The sequence below is a fragment of the Diabrotica virgifera genome, chromosome 4 (assembly GCF_917563875.1).
Source record: "Diabrotica virgifera virgifera chromosome 4, PGI_DIABVI_V3a".
In the NCBI taxonomy this organism is placed as follows: domain Eukaryota; kingdom Metazoa; phylum Arthropoda; class Insecta; order Coleoptera; family Chrysomelidae; genus Diabrotica; species Diabrotica virgifera.
In genome coordinates, this window is record NC_065446.1 from 55,592,217 (window position 1) to 55,616,373 (window position 24,157).

At 33.9% G+C, this 24,157-nt stretch overlaps 1 protein-coding gene across 1 annotated transcript in view; it reads right to left on the reverse strand.

The window, feature by feature from the left end:
- The window catches only part of LOC114331837 (adenylate cyclase type 3), a 682,543-nt gene that overhangs the window by 584,506 nt on the left and 73,880 nt on the right, over positions 1 to 24,157 (reverse strand). The window contains exon 2 of the mRNA XM_028281519.2: positions 18,515 to 18,868. Coding sequence (XP_028137320.1) covers positions 18,515 to 18,868 — 354 coding nt within the window. The remainder of the gene's footprint in view (positions 1 to 18,514; positions 18,869 to 24,157) is intronic.

Consider the following 24,157-nt stretch of genomic DNA (forward strand, 5'->3'; position numbering starts at 1 on the left):
TAAAGTAATTCTTTAACTAATGGATCAAAAGAAATTTTACAAATTGGACATGAAAGAAGATGAAATAAGCTATCTTATGGTTGCAATAAAAAGAAATAAAATGTATGGACATAAGTACCGTGTGGGCGGAAAATGAGCCTTACATGAATTTTGTTTAAAAATTATTTAAAAATGTGTAACTAATACAATTTTACTTATAAAACTCTCAAATTTGCACAACTTACCTCTCAATAATCTTACTAAACGATATTTTATTCAAAAAAAATCTCAAAAATTTAATTCAAATAATACGATGTCTCAAAAAATGTAATTTTTGAAAACTTCGTAGTTTTACAGAATTTCCACCATTTTAAGACGGTATTACTCAAGTTTGAATAAATCTAATACAATTTTTTTGCTATTTTTTTATAGCTTGGGATGTAATCTTTAGAAAACACTGGATTATTTTAGTTCAAACATGAAATAAACAATTTCTCTTTGAGAAAAGTAAGAAAGATAACAAAAATGTAATACAAAAACCGAAAATGACCAGCTGAAAAAATGTATATACAGAGTGATCAAAACTTTTTCTGTAAAACTTACCTAAAATACATTTAATAATAAGCTTTAAGAATAATAAATGTTCAACAAAAAAATTTTTTTTAGCTCTTATACAGTATGTCTGCGTAACTTGGAACCTATTGATAACTTTTTTAATATCAGTTTTACGAAAAAAAGTTATTCTTTGTAAAATACTCTACATCATATATAACATAAGACGCAACCGTCAAATATCAAATTTCGTTACTTTTGTACGAGGTATGTCAAAAAATATGAATTTCACTCAAGAGTAAAGTACCTTTATATTTCACAATATCGAAAATTTTTATAAAGAAAAGTTGTTTGGAATTAAAAACTATGTTCCAGTATGTAATTATATCCTTCTAATCAAAAATTTGTTTTTTTTAATATTCTTTCTAATGCATTTTAAATTTAAATATTATTGTGAAAATTATTTGTTTATCTTTTTTTTAAGAATGAAATTCCATATTTGTTTGATTGGATTCTACTTGTTTTTCATTTAAATATCCGCCATTTTGGATTCGCCATTTTGAAATTTAAATTTTTAATCTTTAATTCAGATTCAACAACCTCTTAAAAATAAAGACAATAAATGTTTTAGAAAAATGTTCTTTTTTATGTTCTTTTTAGAAAATCCGCATTGTGGATCCGCCATTTTACAGTTTATAATGTTAACATTTAAGTTAGGTTTATCAAAGCTCTCAAAAATAAATATATGTAGAAATAAATACATTTTGTAAAGAAATTATGATTTTACAACTATGTTTTAAGTTATTCGCCATTTTGAATCGGCCATTTTATAATTTAAATTATCAAAATTTGATTCAGGTTCAGCAACCTCTCAAAAATATCCACATATATGTAAACAAACACGTTTTATAAAAAAAATCGGATTTTACAACTACTTTTTAAGGATTTTTAGGAAAAATCCGCCATTTTGAATCCGCCATTCTGAGTTTGCAAATTGTAATGTCAGATTCGGGTTCAGCATAATCAAAACTAAAGTAAAAACATTTTTTATCAAAATAAAATGTTGAATTCACCCATATTCTTAACATTATTTATACAAAACAATTGTTATTGTTTAAACAATTAATAAACAATTAGCGGCGAAATTTGTGAGTAGAACTTTTTACTTTAACATATTTATAAACTGACAAAAAAAGTTTTAGAAAAATATAACCTTGTTTGATTTTTTCCGAAACATTGTATCTTTTCGTTCTAATTGCACTCCCCTATAAAACTGGACAGCGATACCTGTAAAAACTCATAAGCTAATATAGTATGATATAATTGATCCAAATAATGGCATAACCCAGACATCCAAAGTGAAAGTTCTCCTCCACCACCAAATGGTTCTATATAGTCTATATAATGCTCAGAAAAAAGTCACACCATTTTGAGCGTCGGGTTTGGGGAGGAGAGGGGGGAGAAATTTGTAAATTCGTAGTTTTTAGGTTTTTCGTCAATATTTCTAAAATGATGCGGCTTAGCATGAACAACCTTCTACACAAAAATGTTCTACATTAAATTTGCAATAAAAAAGGTCCTATGCATAATCCTTCTAAAATAAAAGGTTCCAAAGTTACGGAGGTAGTATAGTATGTTTGGTCCAAAAAAGGCCTAAGCCAGACATCTAAAGTAAAAGTTTTCCTCCAACACCAAATTGTTCTATATGGTCCTCATATTGTTCAGTAAAAAGTTACACCATTTTGAGCATCCGGTTTGGGGGGGAGATGGGGAAGATGGGGGAAAAGTCGGTAAATTAGTAGTTTTTTTACGTTTTTCGTCAATATTTCTTAAACTACGCTTTAGCGTAAAATGGTCTATACAAAAATGTTTTACATAAAATTTAAAACAAAAAAGGTTCTACACATAATTGTTATAAAATCAACGGTTCCAGAGTTACGGAGGGTGAAAAGTGGAGGTTTTCGATATTTTTTATATTATCTGGGCAATTGATGATGATTTTGGGTGGTGAGGTTGACGTTTCTTCAAGGGCTTATCACTAGCATATCAATGGCCACTGAAATAGCAAATTTTATTTACAGAACACAATCCTGTTAAGAAAATTTCTATAAATTGCCCAAAGAATATAAAAAGTATCGAAAACCTCCACTTTTACCCTCCATAACTCTGTAACCGTTGATTTTATAACAATTATGTATAGGACCTTCTTTGTTTTAAATTTCACGTAGAACATTTTTGTATAGGAGATTGTTTTTACTAAGGCATAGTTTTAGAAATATTGACGAAAAACGTAAAAAAAACTACTAATTTAACGAATTTTCCCCACCCAAACCGGACGCTCAAAATGGTGTAACTTTTTATTAAACAATATGTGGACCATATAGAACAATTTGGTCTTGAAGGAAAACTTTTACTTTGGATGTCTGGGTTAGGCCTTTTTTGAACCAATTATACTATACTACCTCCGTAACTTTTGAACCGTTCATTTTAGAAGGATTATGCATAGGACCTTTTTTAATATTTCAACCCATACGAGTCCCCCTTAATCATAGCTATGACACGATTTTGATAGGCAACCCATGCTAGAAATATTTGTCTATGTATGAGATTTCATAAAAACAATGTTTCATCCGGAAGCAGATGGGTACAGATTGACCTATATTCGGATCTTAGCCTATAATATGGGATCACCAATGTCACCGGTAACATCAAAGCTTTTATGTAGAAAAGAGAAACGAGAGCTATAGTAAATTAAGAGCATAAACCCAAATTATGGTTTATATAACTATGTAGGCGACTATCTGAATATGTAGAGACGACCCCAGAAGAGACGGGGAGATGACATTTGAAAGATAGGAAGAACACACTGGAAACAGAAAGCACCAAAGAGAAATAACTCCAATACAATCATAACATCCAGAAATAACATCCAATATCCAACTCCATGGTTAATAGACATCCCAAATCGCAACACCTCTTTACTAGAGTTCTCCAAAAAATACACTAACACTTTACTTATAAAAAACAAACTGAACGAGATTTTTGAACGAGACTACCTAAACTGCACAAACACCTTCACCAATGCCTCTAAGTCCAGTGAAGGTATTGGTTGTGCATTTGTAACTCCAACGTTTACTTTTCAATTTAAACTACCGCCTAATTCAAGCGTTTTCACCGCTGAACTATTTGCTCTGTATCGCGCTCTAAAACATGCAAACCTTTCAAATATTTCAAAGCCTCTGTTTCTCACCGACTCGCTCAGCTCTCTTCTCGCACTCCAGCATCTGTATCCTGAAAGTCCTTTAGAGAAACTAATAAAAATTGAGCTACAAACTACCCAAGAGAGCAACACAACTCCGAAATTTATATGGATCCCATCACATATAGGAATTATCGGCAATGAAGAGGCAGATATAAGTTCTCGTAATGCAGCAACAAGTGCGCTATCCGAATTAGTGCGCGGGTGTGTATCTAAAGACCTCAAAACGTTTTTTAAACAAAAAGTGATCGGTCAGTGGCAACGCGAATGGTTTCTATCGCAATCTAAACTAAAATCGGTAAAACCAGATACACGACAGTGGAAAACAAGTGCTAGTTCGAGATTTATTCAAACGGTTCTAACGCGCCTACGTATAGGGCACACTAAGATTACACACTCATATTTACTTTCGGCCAGTGAACGTCCCATGTACGGCTTATGTGCTACGCCTCTTACCGTCACCCATCTGTTAATTGAGTCTCCAAAATATCAAAGTAAAGGTTCAATGAACAATCTACCAAACAGTCTACTAGCTTTATTAGAAGAAAACTGTCCAGAAAAGACAAAAAGAGCTATCTAATTTCTATCAATATTTTGTATCAAATCTAGTTATTTTTTTTTATTTGTTAAAAATCATTGTTAGCCTTTGTTTATCAAGTAATGCCGCTAATAACCTGTTGGTGGATGACGTAATTTTTCTTTAATAAAAAAAACAGAAATGAATGACGGAAACTGGGGGAAGCCTATTTTCAAAATTGGACGAATTAAAGGGCAAAAAAGAAGAAGTGGAGAAGAAGAACTATATACATTTCTGAGACACATCAGCATATCTACCTCAAAATACTGTTTAAAATTGAACGAAAGGAGAAACATCAACATACATTTTACATGTGAAGGGTCAAGGAAAGAACGATGAATGTCTATCTGGAAGCATTTTCGGTAAAATAAGGAACAAAGTTAAATAATCGTTGTTTTCCCCCTTGCGTTAAACTTGTGACGCGTTTTTAAGACGATTCTCATCGTTAATTCGCCTTGGCCATTCATAGGTTGATAGTACTTTTTCAAAACTAAAAGATTGCACAAAAATCGCAAAATGACCAAAAATTGACATTCATCGTTTTCCTTTCTCACCGTTCATATGTTAGTAATAACAATAACACAAATTATCAGAACACATCTGATAATCTGTTCTGATAATCTGTGGTGATAAAGACGTAATACGAAAGTGCTCGTTTTTTCTCAGTGTAGAGTAGGTACCTACTACGTTATTCATTATTTAGTTTTATTTCAAAGTTAAAATTTTATGTAGATTTTATAAAAACGATTATTTGAGTGTTTTTCTGTTTATTATAGGGATAATAACATTTTTTTTTGCCCTGCAATTGAGTTACTCTATAGCGATACTCCAGGCCGAAAATAACATTTTGGATGTTTTCTATAAGATTCAACATTAATTCACAATATGGCTGTAGGCTTGTAAATCCACTTACCTGGCTGGATAAAAATGCAAATTTTATTCCAACAATCCAATAACAGGCAAAGGATGTAGGACGTACATGTTCCAGGATCTGGAAACCCGGCAACTTGGAAATTTAGGTTGTCAGAAATGGAGCCGGTGCACGTCAAGGGTTTAAAGTCGCTGGGGTGATATTATAGAGCAGGCCATGCATACAATGCATATTTAGAGCAAACCGGGTTTAGATGATTAATTTTCTATTTGCTTGAAGTAAATTGCTCACGACTATAACTACTAATTTTAATTGAAGTTAAATGTATCAGAAAATTGTATTCTCAACGAAAACTAGTGAGTGTAATTTCGAAATTCCGAATTCCGAACTCATTTTAATGACTGACAGCAGCAGTTGTCACTCTTATGGTAAAATATTGAAAAGCATAAACATAACTACAACAAACATTTTTTTTTCTTTATTCCTATAGGTATTCGCTATTTTCAATAAGAAGGATTATGGCGCCGGCGCTCCGTCGCACTTCGGACTTGCAGTTCGCAAATACGTGAATGCCAAATTTGGCATGTGGATAGGAAGAAAATTAATAACTCAGTGGCCAGTACGGTCACCCGACCTAACGCCATGCGATTTTGCTGTGTGGGAAGTATTCAAAAACAAAGTGTTTGTAATGTAAAAACAAGAATTCATGAGGAATTCGATGCAATTCGCAACAACCCATAATTCTTTGATAAAACCTGCCAAAGCATAAATAAGCGGTGTTATAGCTGCATTAAGGAAGGTAGTCTGAAGTTTGATCACAAAAAGTAACTTTAAAACCATAATTACTTTTGTAAATAAATAATAAAAGCAATAAACTAGTCTTCTGTATAGTTTTTGTTTGTTTGTTATGCAATTTGGTTAACTGACTTTTTACGTACAGGGTGAGCCACTTTTAACGAGGTCGTTGCGTTGTTGGTCCAAGTAACTAAATCAGTCGAAGAAAAGAGTTCGCTTTTTCAGACATTTTTATTTGGAACCAGAACATACAAAAGATAAGATAATTAGCCTTAATTACTCGTTAATTTCGTTAATAAAATATATTTATAATCTACGCACCGAGCTTTCTGTTCGGGCCGATAAGACGATATTTTGTACATAAATAAATGATTTTAACGATCGCGTGAAATAGGAATTGCTTTTATTAATACGACATGAATGTATAAGGAAAGGGAAGAAAGGGAATCTCACTCAGCTCGCCAGATGAAGAGACATATTAGGGATATACGATCACCGCTCGTATAAGGATAGGTAAGAGGAAAACTATCAGATTCGCTCAGCTCACCAAAACGACAGCGGAAAATGGTCGGGAAATACTACCTACATAAACTTACCTCTTATACCTTGCTGTTGTTTATTATTCTTCGATCACCGCTCCAAGAATAATAATCAACTAGTCTTTTCGATCCGTCTTTTATCGCCCAAGATGCTACAAAACACGTTTTACTTAATTCATTGGCGTACTTTAGACGATAAAATTATATTATTGTCACACACTTAAAAGATTCCACAGAGATATTTGGCAATATTCATTTAATTTTGTAAAAATGTTGAAATGGGTCGCTTTTTTTCATGCCTATCTGTCCGTCCGTCTGTCTGTCCGTGAACACAAATTGTCCGTTATTATAACAGATATAATGACACATGATATGTCGCATGAAATATTATAAGCCAAATATGGTATTAAAGAAGACGAGAACAAATATATACTTCTGATTTTTTGAAGTTATACTTCTTTACGCGCGATATGAGGGTGAATTTTTATATGCTAAAACCTACGATCCCGGCGCATGCGCATTATAACTTTGTTCTGATTGGATGTTCAAGTGACATGTCAAAAATTATCCAACATGGCAGCTGTAGCGCAGCTGTGGTTTGGACGGTTGACGGTTTGGTTATGTATGGTTGTTGCGTTTTAAAATTTGTGGGAAGAGAAACAACAAAGGTTAGTTAATAGTTATACTGCCTTTTTAAATAGTTTTCATATTATATTTTTAAAGTTATACTTCAAAATGTTTTAATTTATGTATATATCAGTCCAGAAAAGGTGTGGAAAGAATATATTAGTGTTTTTAAATATATTTTTCTACAAACGTGTTGAAAATGCAATTTTTAGGACTCCATAGGAGCGTTAAAAATGATACTTTAAGGCACTAGTGTTTTAAAAATTTTAAGGGACTGCAGTTAAAAGTGAATTGTCAAATTGTGAAACGTCAAAATATTTATATTTCATTTATTAACATTAATATTAATAATACAACTTGCGCAATTTGAAAAAGGTGGTTTAAAAGGTTTTTTATTATAATTTTGTGTCTTTGGATTTGTCTTCCTTGGGCGTAAAATAATAAAACATCTATTTTTATATTTCACTATTACCGTGATGTATAATTATGTATATCTGAAAGGTAAGTAGCATGCGGCTTGATGGCCTTGTTGGTAGAGCATTGGACCAGAGATCAAGAAATCGCGAGATTGCGGGTTCAAATCCCGGACGATTCATATTTTTTTCTTTTTTTTTAATATTTGCATTGTTAAGTTTTGGTTCATTTTTGGTATATTTATTTCGTTGAAATTATATTATAATAGAAGTATTACTTCTTGCGTGCGTACAAAGTACACACACATTCTTTTTATTATTATTTCCGGTTAAAAGTCTTCTACTTTCAATCGATGCGTACATAAAAATTGACCTTAAATATTTAGTTCAGGTTTTGATATCATTTCCGGTTAAAAAGTTATGACCGTAAGTTTGGCAACAATTATTACTCAAAATATGTGAAATCGTATATCAATCGACTTAAAGTTACAAGAAGAGTTCAAATATCGAATTCTGGTTCCACTTCCGATCAAGTTTGGTGAAAACCTTAGAATTACGAAGTACAATTATTGGTGGTTTAATGAGTATTTTTTAAATTCTTTCGAGACGGTCTACTCCATCGCAGAACACGTTGAAATTATTTCCATATTTCTTTTAGTGGAAAGTGTGCAAAGAGAAAGGCGGTGAAAAAAAGCTTATATTTATTAAAATTTACTATAAGTATGTAGTATTAGCATTTAGTATTATTTGTTTAATTCCCTATTTGTAAATTAATTTAAGTTGGTTAGGGCACTGAATGAAGAGTATACCTGCTGGTCAATTTAATGTTTCCACTACCTTTTTTGTATTTTTTTTTGCCTTTTATATATGTAAGGAATGTAGATAACAAAAAATGAAAAAAGGATCCTTTTTGCCAAATAACTGGTGAATTAACTTAATATTAACTTCTTGTTCTTCTTCTTCTTCTTATTCTTCTTCTTCTTTTTATGTAGACATGACTCTGTCTGTTTTTCAATGTGCCTCCAGTAAGTTGTCATTCCATCTTTTTCGTGGTCTTCCCACTGATCGTCTTCCTATTGGGAAACCGTCTCTCGCCGTCCTTACTATTCTATTTGTTGTCATTCGGCTTATGTGGCCATTCCATTCTACTCTTCTGTTTTTCACCCAGTTATTAATGTTGTCCACCTTGCATCGCCGTCGTATATCTGCACTTCTGGCTCTATCCCCCAGTGTCTTGTCATCGATGTTTCGCAGTGTTTTCATCTCTGCTGTTTCTAGCATTCTTTTTGTCCTTTCTGTATTAGGTCGTATTTCTGGCTGAGTATTTTATTATTAGTCTGATGACTGTTTTGTAAATTCTGCCTTTCACTTCTTTTCTGATGTTTCTGTTTCACCGTATTGTTTCATTCAGGCAACCTGCTGCTCTGTTTGCTTTATTGACCTGATCTTCCACTTATGTTTCGAGGTTTCCGTAGCTAGATAGTGTGATGCCTAGATATTTAAACTCCATGACTTATTCTATTATTTGATCCTCCAGCTCTAATTTACACCTTAATAGATCTGCTGTTTTAAATATTAACTTAACACAAATAAATTTACACAAGATACCATTAGTAATAGTAGGGGAGGAAAGTATGCTAAATGTGCAGTCACTCGAGCGCTTTGGAGACCCATTGGGTTGTGAAGAATAATTTCTAAAACCAAAAAAAAATTAAGTAGTTTTCCATTTTAGTGGGGACTTTCCATTTTTAATTTAATTTTCCATTTCTAACAATCGTTTTTTCCGAATATAGCGCCATTTATTCATAATTCGAACAAATGGTTCAAATAAAAGTTACTTAGTTTTACGTAAGGAATCCGAATCTGCAATAAAAAATCCAATTTAAAATTTTGAAGTAACCCCCCACCCCACCTGCGTGGGGGTCGTGTTTGGAGCCATTCGATAGATTTTTCAAATATATTGAATAAGTGTATTTTTCAGTTTTTCGATCTAAAGTTAATTTCGCGAAATATCGCGGGATTCGTATTTAAAATTTTAAATTCACCCCCTCCCCTCTCCGTGGGGAGTCGTGTTTGGTACCATTCGATAGATGTTTCACAAATATTGAGCAAGTATCTTTTAGTTTTTAGATCTATCATTCATTTCGCGAAATATTCGCTTTTTTCTTGTGAATCTTTGTGACTCACTCACTTCCTTACGCCCTGATCAAATCGTCAGATTTTTTAAATATACACTGTTTTGCATGTACTTAACTTCCCTTATCTTAATCTGACGATTTCTAGTACATATTTCTGAGGATAGATTTTTCGGCTGCCCCTTAACGAACTCCCCTGTGTTTAGAGCCAATATATGGTAGAGGTACATCTACAGGGTACCAGGTCTCTCCCCAAATCTAACGCGCTCGAGTTACTGCAAAACTCCCCGCTTGGGCTCCCCTACCATAACATAAAAAATTATTGACTCAAAAATTTTAACGAAGTTGATTAAATAATTTCGCTGTTTTTTTCTTTTCTTATTGGCTTTGGATTGCTTGATCCGTTCAGTCACGATCGATAATAAATTACTGTTTGCTACAATATTACATAATGTATAATTACATTATGAACATGTGCGCACATACATATAGTCCGCCCGCTATAACTTTTCCCATCCGGTACGACTCATTTTCAATCAAATTAAGTCAAAACATAAATTGAAACGAACGTCGATGTGTATATACATTTTGTATACTGTATACTATATACTACACACATCGGCGTACGTTTCACTTTCTATTTTGACTTAATTTGATTGAAAATGAATCGTACCGCATGGGAAAAGTTATAGCGGACGGACTATATTATACATGCTTATGCACGTACATACATACAGAGTTGGGATAAAGTATGGAACCAAGCAAATATCTTTGAAACGAAAAGACAATATTTATGAAACTTTGCATGCAAATACGGTGACGCAAAAGGCACCTGATGCCATATTTTTTGTTACTACTCCACTTCCGATTTCACCGGAAATACCCTTAACTTATTTACTTTAAATGGGACACCCTGTATATTTTTGCAGATTTTAGAAGAACTTGCTTTTTTTAATTCATATGTACCAAGTTTGAAAGAAATAAAACAATATGAAAAATTTTTTTTAAGAAACGCTTTTATGTAGTTATGAGTGACTAAAGTTACAATATAAAAAAATCAACTAAAAAGCAAAAAATAAAAAAAATCAAACTCGAAGGATTATTCGAAAAAAAACGTTCGTTAAAAAAATGAAAAAATCTAACACATTCGTTAAAGAAAAACGTGGGGCGAAAACCGTTTATTCGATGAAGACGCGCCCCACGCTTTTCTTTAACGAATGTGTTAGATTTTTTCATTTTTTTAACGAAAGTTTTTTTCGAATAATCCGTCGAGTTTGATTTTTTTTATTTTTTGCTTTTTAGTTGATATTTTTATGTTGTAACTTTTAGTCACTCATAACTAAATAAAAGCGTTTCTTAACAAAAAATTTTCATATAAATGACATAAATGATATAAAATGACAGATACCTTTTTTGCATTTATTTTAACTTTTGATATATACATAGTACATTTTCTGTAATTTCTTCATACATTTCTTAAATCAAAATCATTATTTACGACTATTGCAGTTTTCGCAGTATTTCCATCTTTTGTAATACTTTACTATTGCACGGTGTAGACGCTGTTAATTTCTCGCAATGCAGTTCTCCGATGCGCAAGTCATCTAAAGGTACGTATCCATACAAGGGTAAACCTCGCTCGGTGTAGTAGCTCCACGTAGTGGATACGTCGGTGATCGTCGCTTGGCGCGTACACTCTTCGTTTCAACCGGTTTGCGGTTTATATGTAAGGGAGCGCATGCTGTATCCATTTGAGCAGCTACACCGAGCGGGGTTCACCCTTGTATGGATACGTACCTTAATGATCGCACTCGGCTCAATGAAACGTAAGCTTTGCAGGCTCAATGCAGGCTTTTAAGCCTGTCCTTACGCAAACATTTTCGGGCCCAAGTTCACGACAGCGCAGAGTAGTCAATAGTCGAACCTTGCGTATTATGGACAGTCGAAGCCCACGACAATACTAAGAGCAGCATTTGTCCCTCTGCGGTGCCATAACTGTTTTTCGCTGAAAACTGGATAGAAATCGGACAGAAACTGGATACATTTGAAAGTTTATTGTTTATATATGAAGCATAACGTAAACAAATAACGTAAAAGGTGAAATTATGTATAGTTCATATAATTAGCTACAATCTGTAAAAGTTTCAAGTTTCTATATTGTAAAAAATAAGAAAATTTAAGCATTTTCCGTTAAAATCGTTTTTTTTTTATTTAAACAATTCATAAACATAAAAAAAATTTTTTACCGACTATTCGTGTATTGTTCCCGCGAATCCATATGTCTGCAAAATTTCATTTATTCCCATTGAAGAAAAGGCAGTCAAATTAGCGTCTAAAAATTTGACGCAAACGATTGAACTAAATAAAAGCGTTTAAAAAACTATGAAAGCAAGAAATAAATCTCTTTACATTTAAAAAATAGGTTAATTTATTTACGTTAGACCAATGATATTAAAAATAAAACAAATAATTTCAAATGTTGAAAATGTTTGCTGTTCACCGCCTGACAACGTGCAAGCCTATAAATAAATTCGTGAGTCACTTTTTGCAAGATTTCTCCACGTATTAGTTCACATTCATCAATTATTATTCTTTGTCTCAAATCCTGCAAGCATGTTGGTCGCTTAACGTAAACACGTAATTTTAGATAGCCCAAAGAAAAAAATCTAACGGGTTAAGGTCCGGAGAACGAGCGGGCCACTCTATGAATCCTCTACGCCCAATTCATGGATTTGGAAAATTCACTTCAAGAAAATGAAAATTCACCATAACCTATTATCATTATTATTTCAATACGATCTTTTCCACTTAAATGAACCATTTTTAATACAACTTATTTCTGTCAATTAGTTCAGTAACAGTTTTACCTACTATACTAAATTCAAATAAGTCATGCAGTGCATGTAAACTCGTTTGGTAGCTAGATGGTACTCGTTTATTTCCTATTACGTTGTATTAATACAAAAAATTATCTACAGACACTTTTAACAAATTTTCTCTACCAAATTTGGTATGTATGAATTAAAAATACAAATTCTTTTAAAATCCGCAAAAATATATAGAGTGTCCCATTTAAATTAAATAAATTAGGGGTATTTCCGGTGAAACCGGAAGTGGAGTAGTAACAAAAAATATGGCAACAGATGCCTTTTGCGTCACTGTACTTGCATGCAAAGTTTCATAAATATTGTTCTTTTCGTTTCAAAGATATTTGCTTGGTTCCATACTTTATCCCAACCCAGTATATAGGTAGATACTATGTAATAAATAAAACGCAAAAAAAATACAAAAAAGGTAGTGGAAACGTTAAATTGAGCAGCAGGTATACTCTTCATTCAGTGCCCTAACCAACTTAAATTAATTTACAAATAGGGAATTAGACAAATAATACTAAATGCTAATACTACATACTTATAGTAAATTTTAATAAATATAAGCTTTTTTTCACCGCCTTTCTCTTTGCACACTTTCCACTAAAAGAAATATCTGGAAATAATTTCAACGTGTTCTGCGATGGAGTAGACCATCTCGAAAGAATTTAAAAAGCACTCATTAAGCAACCAATAATTGGACTTCTTAAGTCCAAGGTTTTCACCAAACTTGACCGGAAGTGGAACCAGACTTCGATATTAGAACTCTTCTTGTAACTTTACGTCGATTGATATACGATTTCACATATTTTGAGTAATTGTTGCCAAACTTACGGTCATAACTTTTTAACAGGAAATGATATCAAAACCGGAATTAATTATTTAAGGTCAATTTTTATATACGCGTCGATTGAAAGTAGAAGACATTTTAACCAGAAATAATAAAAAAACAGAAGTATATATTTGTTCTCGTCTTGCTAAGGCACGTCGAATAATTGTATATTGCGACGACTTTAAAACAGTATTTCCGGTTACAACTCTGGTACCAAAAATCCGAGGTCAAATTTCGTACCTTTAATATCATATTTGGGTTGTAATCTTTCATGCGACATCTCATGTGCCATTATATCTGTTCTAATAGCGGACAATTTGTGTTCACGGACAGACAGACGGATGGACAGATAGGCATGAAAAAAGCGACCCATTTCAGCATTTTTATAAAATTCAATGAATATTGCCAAATATCTGTGTGGAATCTTTTAAGGGGGTGTAGGGTTGTGTTATAGAGGTAGTACCTTTAATCGGAACGACCACATCGAGCGTCATAGACGGGAGATGGTTCTTGATAACTGGTCCTCATAAGACACCCAACTCTCACTTATGGCTCCACGTGCCACACCCTGGGCAACTGCATTGGTCTGCAGGCTAAACTAAGTGAGGGTAGCCAGATATGGTGAAAATAGCAACGTCTGTACCCAGAATGGGCGGTTGCAAACGGCGTCTGTTCCATAGTGGGCGGCTGAAAACTAAGCCTGGAAGTGGCATGAAGGAAGGCAACGGGATACCACCTTCATTATTTTTTCCCAAGAGAATCACATGAATACATTCAACTCAAAAATATCCGGAGGTATAAATGGTTCCCCAATCGGATCTCCGGGGGGAACGGTCTTGAATGTTAGAAATGTACGAGCAAACTTAAGAAAGACATTAAAGATAGGCACCTGGAATACACGCAGCTTGTTTGAAGCCGGGAAGCTGGCTAACCTAACTCAAGAAATGTGCAGAATCGATCTAGATATCCTGGGGATCTCAGAAATCTGGTGGCCTGGATCCGGTAAATGCACCATAGAGAGCGGAACATTCTTTTACTCAGGCAATGACGACCGCGATCATAGAAAAGGCGTCGGGATTATGATAAGTAAAAAATTGATGAGAGCTGTCACAGAGTTTGTACCATATTCCGACCGCACAGCCTTGGTAAAACTTGAAGCGAAGCCAAATAATCTCAACATCATACAGGTCTATGCACCAACTGCAGATGCAGCAGATGAAGAGGTGGAAAACTTTTATAGTGAAATCAAAGAATTGCTTAAATTGACAAAGAAACATAATGTTAACATAATTATGGGAGATTTTAATTCCAAAATAGGGAAAGGCAGCTTTGAAGACGTAGTTGGACCTTATGGTCTTGGAACAAGGAACGAAAGGGGTGACCGACTTGTACAATTTTGTCAGGAAGAAAACATGAGAGTTACCAACACATGGTTCCAACTCCACCCCCGTCGCCTTTATACTTGGAAATCTCCAGCCGATAGAGCTCAGAACATAATAAGAAATCAGATAGACTTCATTCTCATCAACGGTAGATTCAGCACAACTGTCAAAAGAGCTTGCACATATCCTGGAGCAGATGTGCCTTCTGACCATATACTATTAGTGGCCGTCATAAAGATCGCTCTTTCATGCAAAAACAAGCCTGAAACTCAACAACAGATCGCATTGGATAAACTGAAAGATCCAATGATACAAGCAGAAATAAGTAATGAAATAAACACACAAATTCAAATATTGACGACAAACATTACCGAAGATCTAACACCAACATGGAATACGATTACAAGTGCTGTAACAGACACCATGAAAAGCAACTTGGGGTACAAACCAAAGAACAAGAAGCAAAAATGGATGACAGAAGAAATACTGTTACTAATGGATGAACAACGACGACACAAGAATGACCCAGATGGCAGCAATATGTATAAAAACATTAACAGGCAAATAAAAGCAAAGATAAGAATAGCAAAAAATTAATGGCTTAAGCAACAATGTATCGATCTAGAACATTTACAACGACAGCACGACGATCGGAATTTACATAAAAAGCTTAAGGAGACTGCTGGAATATACAGAAAACGAAGACCAACTATTACAGTTAATCAGGATAACCAGGTAGTGCTAGGTGAAAAAGAGAAAATTCATATATGGGAAAACTATATTCAGGAGCTCTTTCATGACGAAAGACCCATGAGTGAAGTTTATACAGACGACCAGCTGACTGGCCCTTCAATTACTAAAGAGGAAATAGAAAAGGCAATATTATATTCAAAAAACAATAAGGCATCTGGACCTGATGAAATCCCTTCAGAAATACTCAAGCTACTAGATGAAAGGGGAATTTCAGCACTACATAAAATATTTAATTTTATTTATGAAACTGGTTGCTATCCTCAGCAGTGGTTGCTCTCTACATTTATTCCCCTACCCAAATAAGTCAATGCAAAAAGATGTGAGGATCACAGACTCATTAGCCTGATGAGTCACTCTTTAAAAATATTCTTAAAAATACTACATCAAAGATTATACAAAAAATGTGAATGGGACATAAGTGATTCTCAGTTTGGGTTTAGGCAAGGTTTGGGAACAAGAGAAGCAATAGTAGCAACACAGGTGTTGGTCCAAAATTGTTACGATCAGAGGAAGGACGTATTCCTGTGCTTTCTAGACTACGAGAAAGCCTTTGATCGTGTCCAACATCACAAGTTAATGCAGATCCTCAAGAAGCTTGATATAGACCAAAAAGACATAAGATGCATTGAAAACTTGTACTGGTATCAGGCAGCACAATTAAAAATAGACAATTCTATATCCAAATCCATACATATAAGAAGGGGTGTTCGGCAGGGATGTGTGCTTTCCCCTCTTTTATTTAACATTTATTCGGAAGCCATATTTCAAGAGTCTTTGGAAGATGCCGAGATGGGAATCAAAGTGAATGGAGTATTAATCAAGAACATACGATATGCTGATGATGCTGTCTTAATTTGCGACAACATAGCAGATCTTCAACAACTTGTCACTATAATCGGAGAATACAGTAAGCGAATGGGATTAGAGATTAATACCAAAAAGACCAAATTCATGATCATCTCCAGAAACTTGGATGTATTTGAAAACTCCACCATAACACTGAATACTAAGTCCATTGAGAGAGTGAGCAAATTCAAATACCTAGGAACGTGGCTTTTTGAAGATTGGGCATCGGACAGGGAAGTAAAATGTCGCATTGAGCAAGCTCGACAAGCTTTCGTAAAATTCAGGAAGGTACTGAGCTGCTCAGAGTTCGACCTTACACTGAGACTAAGGTTTACTAAATGCTACGTGTGGTCGGTGCTGCTATATGGCATAGAGGGCTGGACACTCAAAACGAGGGATATAAACAGATTTGAAGCCTTCGAAATGTGGCTTTATCGCCGTATCCTAAAGATACCATGGACGGCGAAAGTCACAAATGTGGATGTCCTTAAAAGAATCAACCAAGAACGTCAGCTTTTCGAAAACATCAAGAAAAGAAAAACGGCGTATTTGGGTCACATCATGCGAAACGAAAAATACCAGTTCCTTCAACTTATAATCCAGGGTAAAATTGAAGGCAAGAGAGGAATAGGACGCAAGAAAATGTCCTGGCTCCGAAACATAAGGCAATGGACAGGGATTACCGACATACAATCACTGATCCACATTGCAAGAAACAGAGAGTTAATGGAAAATGTGATCGCCAACATCCATTAGTGGATTTGCATTTGAAGAAGAAGAAGAATCTTTTAAGTGGCTCACCTTGTATATAAAAAGTCAGTTAACCAAATTGCATAACAAACAAACAAAAACTATAGAGAAAACTAGTTTATTGCTTTTATTATTTATTTATAAAAATAATTATGGTTTTAAAGTTACTTTTTGTGATCAAACTTCAGACTACCTCCCTAAAGTCACATAACTTTTTTTCTGTTGCATATTTTGACTTGAAATTTTCCATAAGACTTCTTCATGATTTATGTTTTGATGCTGTGTTGATTAAAATTATAAACTAAAATTTTGTCACCCAACTTTTTTAAGTAAACATGAAACTAACTAAATCTGAAGACAAATTGTTTAAAAATAAACAACTTCTCTTTTAATTTGTTTAACCTTTAACTACCCGCGCATCAAGTTATAACATAACTACACGCGTGGCGTACTTTGTACGCCACAAGAAAATACACTTAAAAACAGCGGATTTGTTTAATTTTTTTTTTTTTCTAAATACAGTTAAATGTTTGTTATAAACCTTATTCGGCATCAGTGAATAATTGGAGTTCCTTTTCAGTAAGCCAATTGGGATTTATAACTGGAATCATGGAATAACTGGATTCCATGATAAATAAAATTACTAATAAAAATTTTTTTAAATGTGATTTTTTGCAGGAGAAAAAGTATTGTTTACAAAAAAAATATATTTTTTTGCCATAATGACTAAAAAACAATTAAAATATGTACTTATATTACGACTTATAGTAATATAATCCTGGGGTATATTGTCCACCACCGGAAACAACAAATAATAAAATGTAAATTACGATCTTTCCAGAACGCCGATTATAACGAAACTAAAACCAAATTGTAAAGCACATTCCAGTGATAGGTTAGAAAAATAAGAAAGGTCAAAAATTTAATTTTTAAATATATTTCCAGTAGAATTCTTATATCTGGCGTACAAAGTACGCCAGCGCGTGTAGTTAAAGGTTAAACATCTCGGACAAATCTCATTGTTATCTAAATACTTCAAGGATGACACAACAAAATTTTTTCAAAAGGAAATATTTACAGCGCCCAAAGAAACAGCGAGGTAAATATGAAAAATCATCAAAATTGATTTTTCGCATTTTTGTATAAAATGTGATTTTTGAACATGTTCCATCAATTCTAGTTAAAAATAAACTTGATATTAGAATTCAACGACCTCGAAAACATAAAGAATGACCAAAATTTGCCATTCACCTCGCCCATATGATTCTTCCGTGTAATAAACATTAAGACATCATTATAGTCTTTAAAAAATATTAATTGTTTGTCTAACATACCTGCTGATAAATGTGTAGCTCCGACTTCGACAGACCAATCAACGCCGCAATATATGACGCGCAAGTCCCCAGACTTAAGATGATAATGTAACGTAGTCGTATTGGCAACGTGACGTATATCAAATAATCTAGGAGCAAAACCCATCCTAAGCTGTCTCTCAACGTTACTTCGTTCTTCTTTAGAAAGAGTGCTATAAGTATTTGAGCATTAGCGACATGCCAACAGAGGTGAGGGACTGCTGCCCATAAGAGTTTGCTTTCGAAGCTTCTTTTGCACCAAATTAGGATGCAGCTGTTGACTGTGAGGAACAAACTCATAAAACCAAATATCCATATATCCTGACCACTTGGTACCTGAAACAAAAGTAGTAGTTTAATTTTTTAATTCAAAAGTTATAAAGGGTACTTAATTATGAAAAATGCTATAATTTTGTTAAGAGCACACAGTTGCGATAAACAGGTAGCAACAAACACGTTCCAAGATTGAGGCTGTAGTTTTGAATTTTTTTATTTAAAAAAGACCAAGTCGCATCCACCCGAAGGTTATTAGCGACATTTCTGTAACATTTGTAACAATATTAAATCAAAAATTGGTCAAAACTAATTACAATTTGTAAACGATTCAACTTTGGAGCAATAATTGGATTCCACGTACTAACACTTTATTTTTGAAATGAACAGATCGCTAGCGACACTCCGACACTCTCTTTCTGATACATCATTAGTGATAGCGTTACGCGCACTAGTATCTGCCTGTTAATATTTCCTTCTATGCCTATGTGGGATGGTATTCACAGGAAGTGGATTTTTCTGAAACTTTGTTGAGCTTCCATTAGTTCGGTCTTGATCCTTTTCTCAATGGGGTGTAAATGGTATATATTTTGCACAGCTTTGACTATGCTAAGAGAGTCGGAAAGGACTAGACAACAAGGGAGGTTTTTAATATTTACACGTTTGATGGCTTTAAACAAACCAAAGAGCTCTGTAGTATAGATGTTGGATTTTGGAGAAAGATCCACAAGGAAAAGAAAAAGTTTTCCTGTAGTTGGCTGTATACCATCAATCACAAAATTGGAAAGAAATCCTTTGTAAAAGGTATAAAAATTTTTTTATTAAAAATCCCTTAAAAGGGCTACATCACAACAAAACGTTTTTGATTTTTATAAAAAATCATCATCAGTGTTCGATCTAAAAATAAGTGTAACCGATTTAATGAATATAAAGTTATTATTTAAATTTTGACAAAGGTTAGAGCAAGTTGGTTATACTTACAAACTGGATGCTAGCTGAGCCACAAAAGAAAAATATCTGGGTAAAAACCCTTTACATAAAATATAGATGCCTTAAAAGTGCATACTTCAATAAAAAGGCCTGTGATGGTCACATGGCAAACTGGATAATGCCCTAAGGTAAAGTATACAGGTTTCAGAAACAGAAACCTGTATACTTTACCTTAGGGCATTATCCAGTTTGCCATGTGACCATCACAGGCCTTTTTATTGAAGTATGCACTTTTAAGGCATCTATAATTTATGTAAAGGGTTTTTACCCAGATATTTTTCTTTTGTGGCTCAGCTAGCATCCAGTTTGTAAGTATAACCAACTTGCTCTAACCTTTGTCAAAATTTAAATAATAACTTTATATTCATTAAATCGGTTATACTTATTTTTAGATCGAACACTGATGATGATTTTTTATAAAAATAGAAAACGTATTGTTGTGATGTAGCCCTTTTAAGGGATTTTTAATAAAAAAAAATTTTATACCTTTTACAAAGGATATCTTTCCAATTTAGAGAAAGATGTTGGAGCATAGCAAGGCGATGGAAAAATCCATCCATATTCTTTTGAAGTAGAAACTTGAATCTTAATGTTGACTTAATTGAGATGTGTCACTTTCCCAGTCCGATGCCTCACTACCAAGGTGTTTATAAAGGTTTTTCCTTGAGGACGTGAATTTGCGTTTTATAGATCTTTCCTTTAATAGGTCTGGATCCCGCGTATGAAAAAAAAGTTGATTAATAGCAAGCTGAAAATTTGTTAATAGCTTAAGGGTGTCTAGTCGGATAAACTTTAATATATGGGATCACTGGAACAGGGGAAGTTTTAATTGTGGAACAGGTTAAAAATTTGGAACGGTCACACCACGAAAACGGCACATTTATTTTGTCCGACAGAACAGACTTAAACTCTCCGAACAGAGATTAAACTCTTCTCATGCAAAAATCAGACTGCTATTTATCACCTGTCATAATTCCTGTCATTTGACATATTCTACATGTTCCACTCATTAAAACGCCCCTTTGGTGATAAATAGCAGTCTGATTTTTGCATGAGAGTTTAATCTCTGTTCGGAGAGTTTAAGTCTGTTCTGTCGGACAAAATAAATGTGCCGTTTTCGTGGTGTGACCGTTCCAAATTTTTAACCTGTTCCACAATTAAAACTGCCCCTGTTCCAATGTTCCCATATATCAAAGTTTGTTCGACTAGACACCCTTAATCTATTAACAAATTTTCAGCTTGCTATTAATCAACTTTTTTTTCATACGCGGGATCCAGACCTATTAAATGGGGGTAAACTTCAGTGAGCATATCGGTCAAGGCTGGTAGGTCTGTGGTATATTCTTGAATCGTGGCTATAGGATCTGTTCATCCCGTGATATCCGTTAAGAGCATGTTAAGTTGACCAAAGTTTAGAGGGAAAGGTAGAGGGTGATTTTCTATGAAGTTTTTGGCAGGATCAAGTAAGAGAGAAAATGAGCGTTCAGAAGTGCTTGCTGAACTAATTTTAGCTTTTTTAGATTTTGCTTGGAATTTAGGTGGTGGAAAAATGTTACGTTCTTTTGAAGATGGATCTGCTTCAGGTGAAATAATTTTATCAAAGTTACGTTTTGGTTGATTAATTATTTGACTGTCCTTATTTGATGCATCTACTTTATTCGGTATCTCCGGGATATTAGAAATAGACATTTGTTCACACTGAGAAGGGTTTGTATCATTGGGTTCTTGCAAAGATATATTTGTTGCACTGGATTCCGATGCTACATTGTTTTGGTTGGGGATTTGTTGAGCTAATGGTTCGGAGCACTGTGATGCAATGTGACTTGGCTTCTTGCAGCTAAAGCAGACTGGACTGTCTTGAGAAATGAATATTCTATATAGCGTGTTGTCAGGAATAAGAGTAAATGACTCTGGTAGTGTGAGGCTGTGAGGACTGATATAGATTTGTCTTCAAAAACTCAGAAGCACTAAAACTTAGAAGCACTAATTTTGAGGAATGTCATGGGGGAGACAGGAACTATGCCGATTTTTTGTAACTCATTGATTAGCAAGTCATGTGGTATTGAAGGACATACGCTGGAGAGCACAAGTCGTTCCGCTGGTGTAACTAACATTCTTGCTCTGACAATTTCACCTTGTATTTCTATTTGACCATGATTATTCATAAAATCATTCACTGTTTGTTTATTGGATAAATACATACATATGCGATTATTAGATAGTGTAGAAGAGAAGATTATATTTTTCGGTTGAATTATATTTCCAAGTGGGAGAAGGTGGTCTTGAAGTTTGGTGTTTTCTAAGGCACTAAAGATAATTCCTTGCTGCTTTAATGGAAATTAAATTTTTGACGCTGCCAAAGAATATGACTGTAAACGTTAAGTGAAAAATAAGTCCGACCCTGTACACCTAAACACCCTGTATACCTGCTAAAACAGGTATATCGGTATTTACTAAAAGTGGTTATTTTGCTGGTAAAACTGGATTTGTTTATTGACGACAATAACAAATAATTGCAATTTGCTGGCTTTAATGCTAATTTAACTGGATATTATGTGAAGAATTTTAGTCCTGTCGCCAGGGGGGGTACAACGGCCTCGTTAATTCAGATGGACTTACTCAAGTTTTTTTTATGTATTTTGACCCGTAGAACACGAATTTTTTGGGTAACAGTTGATCCGGATGTCGATAAGATTGTTATAGACCAAGAACTTGAGGAATCAAATAACAGCGATTTTTGGCAAAACAAAACAATATTTTGTATTTTTTGGGCCATTTTAAGTAAAAAATATTTCTACAAGTTTTTTCGTAGGATGCACAGTTTTCGAGATAAACGCGGTTGAACTTTAAAAAAATCGAAAAATTGCAATTTTTGAACCCGAATAACTTTTGATTAAAAAATAAAATAGCAAGTCTGCTTACCGCATTTGAAAGTTTAAGTCAAATTATATCGGTTTTGATTATTTGCATTGGTAAAAATTTATTTTTTTATTGTTTAACAAAGCTATAAACACGTAGGGTTTCCCGTGCTTTTACATGCGTTTTAACGCATGTAACGTAGAAATAGTCTTGATTGCACTAGTACCTATTCTACCTACTCGTTCGATTTTAAATGAGAAATCATAGAAACATCACTCACGCACTAGTTGTTTGTAGCTTTGTTTAGCAATAACACAATAAATTTTTAGCAATGCAAATAATCAAAACCGACATAATTTGACTTGAACTTTCAAAGGCGCTAAGCAGAATTGCTATTTTATTTTTTAATCAAAAGTTATTCGGGTTTAAAAATTGCAGTTTTTCGATTTTTTGAAAGTTCAACCGCGTTTATCTCGAAAACTGTGCATCCTACTAAAAAACTTGTAGAAATATTTTTTGCTTAAAATGACCCAAAAAATACAAAATATTGTTTTGTTTTGCCAAAAATCGCTGTTATTTGATTCCTCAAGTTCTTGGTCTATAACAATCTTATCGACATCCGGATCAACTGTTACCCAAAAAATTCGTGTTCTACGGGTCAAAATACATAAAAAAAATTTGGGTAAGTCCATCTGAATTAACGAGGCCGTTGTACCCCCCCTGGCGACAGGACTATTTGTACACTTACAGTTTATTAAAATATATCACTGAGATTCACAATTTATAACTTATATTAAACTATGTGAATATTAAAAATATTCGGAGCCCATAATAAATACAACATTATAGTTATCGATGCAGAACCTAACTCCTTTTGAATATTTTGTCGAGATATTTGGCACACATATTATTCGTAATATAATAAAGAACGGAGTATAATAAAGAACAGAGAGGGTACAGAGCCCAATTTCAGAAATATGTTAGTATGTGGAAATTACTCTATAACTAAATAAAATATTGCAAAAAGGAGCCTGTACCGCCATTAAGAAAGACAAAAAATAAACTTTCTTCAAATAAACTTTTTTATCCCGTGCCTAGATTTTGTGTAACATTGGAACTACTAAAAATCGATTTTTTTATAACATGAAATCGAACGTCACTGACTTGGCAACATTTCGCGCCTATGTGTATAAAAATTATTGTTTTTGACAGTATAAACGTCACTGTCAGTGTCGAATTACCGACGCACTGTTGCCTCACTTTTGAAAGTTCGCAGAACTTTCGCAATCTTAAACCGCGTTTGTTGCTACCTGCTGATCGCTACTGTTTGCCCTTAAGGCCATCGATACATAATTCGCAAATATTATTATTTTACGGGTATCCCTACTTTTTCTGTCTTTACACGGCAAATTACGTGTAGTAAAATTCACACTGGTATGGATATGTTAACATTACTAGAATGTCATTCTACTTGAAAATGTCATCATTAATTTAAGGAGATGG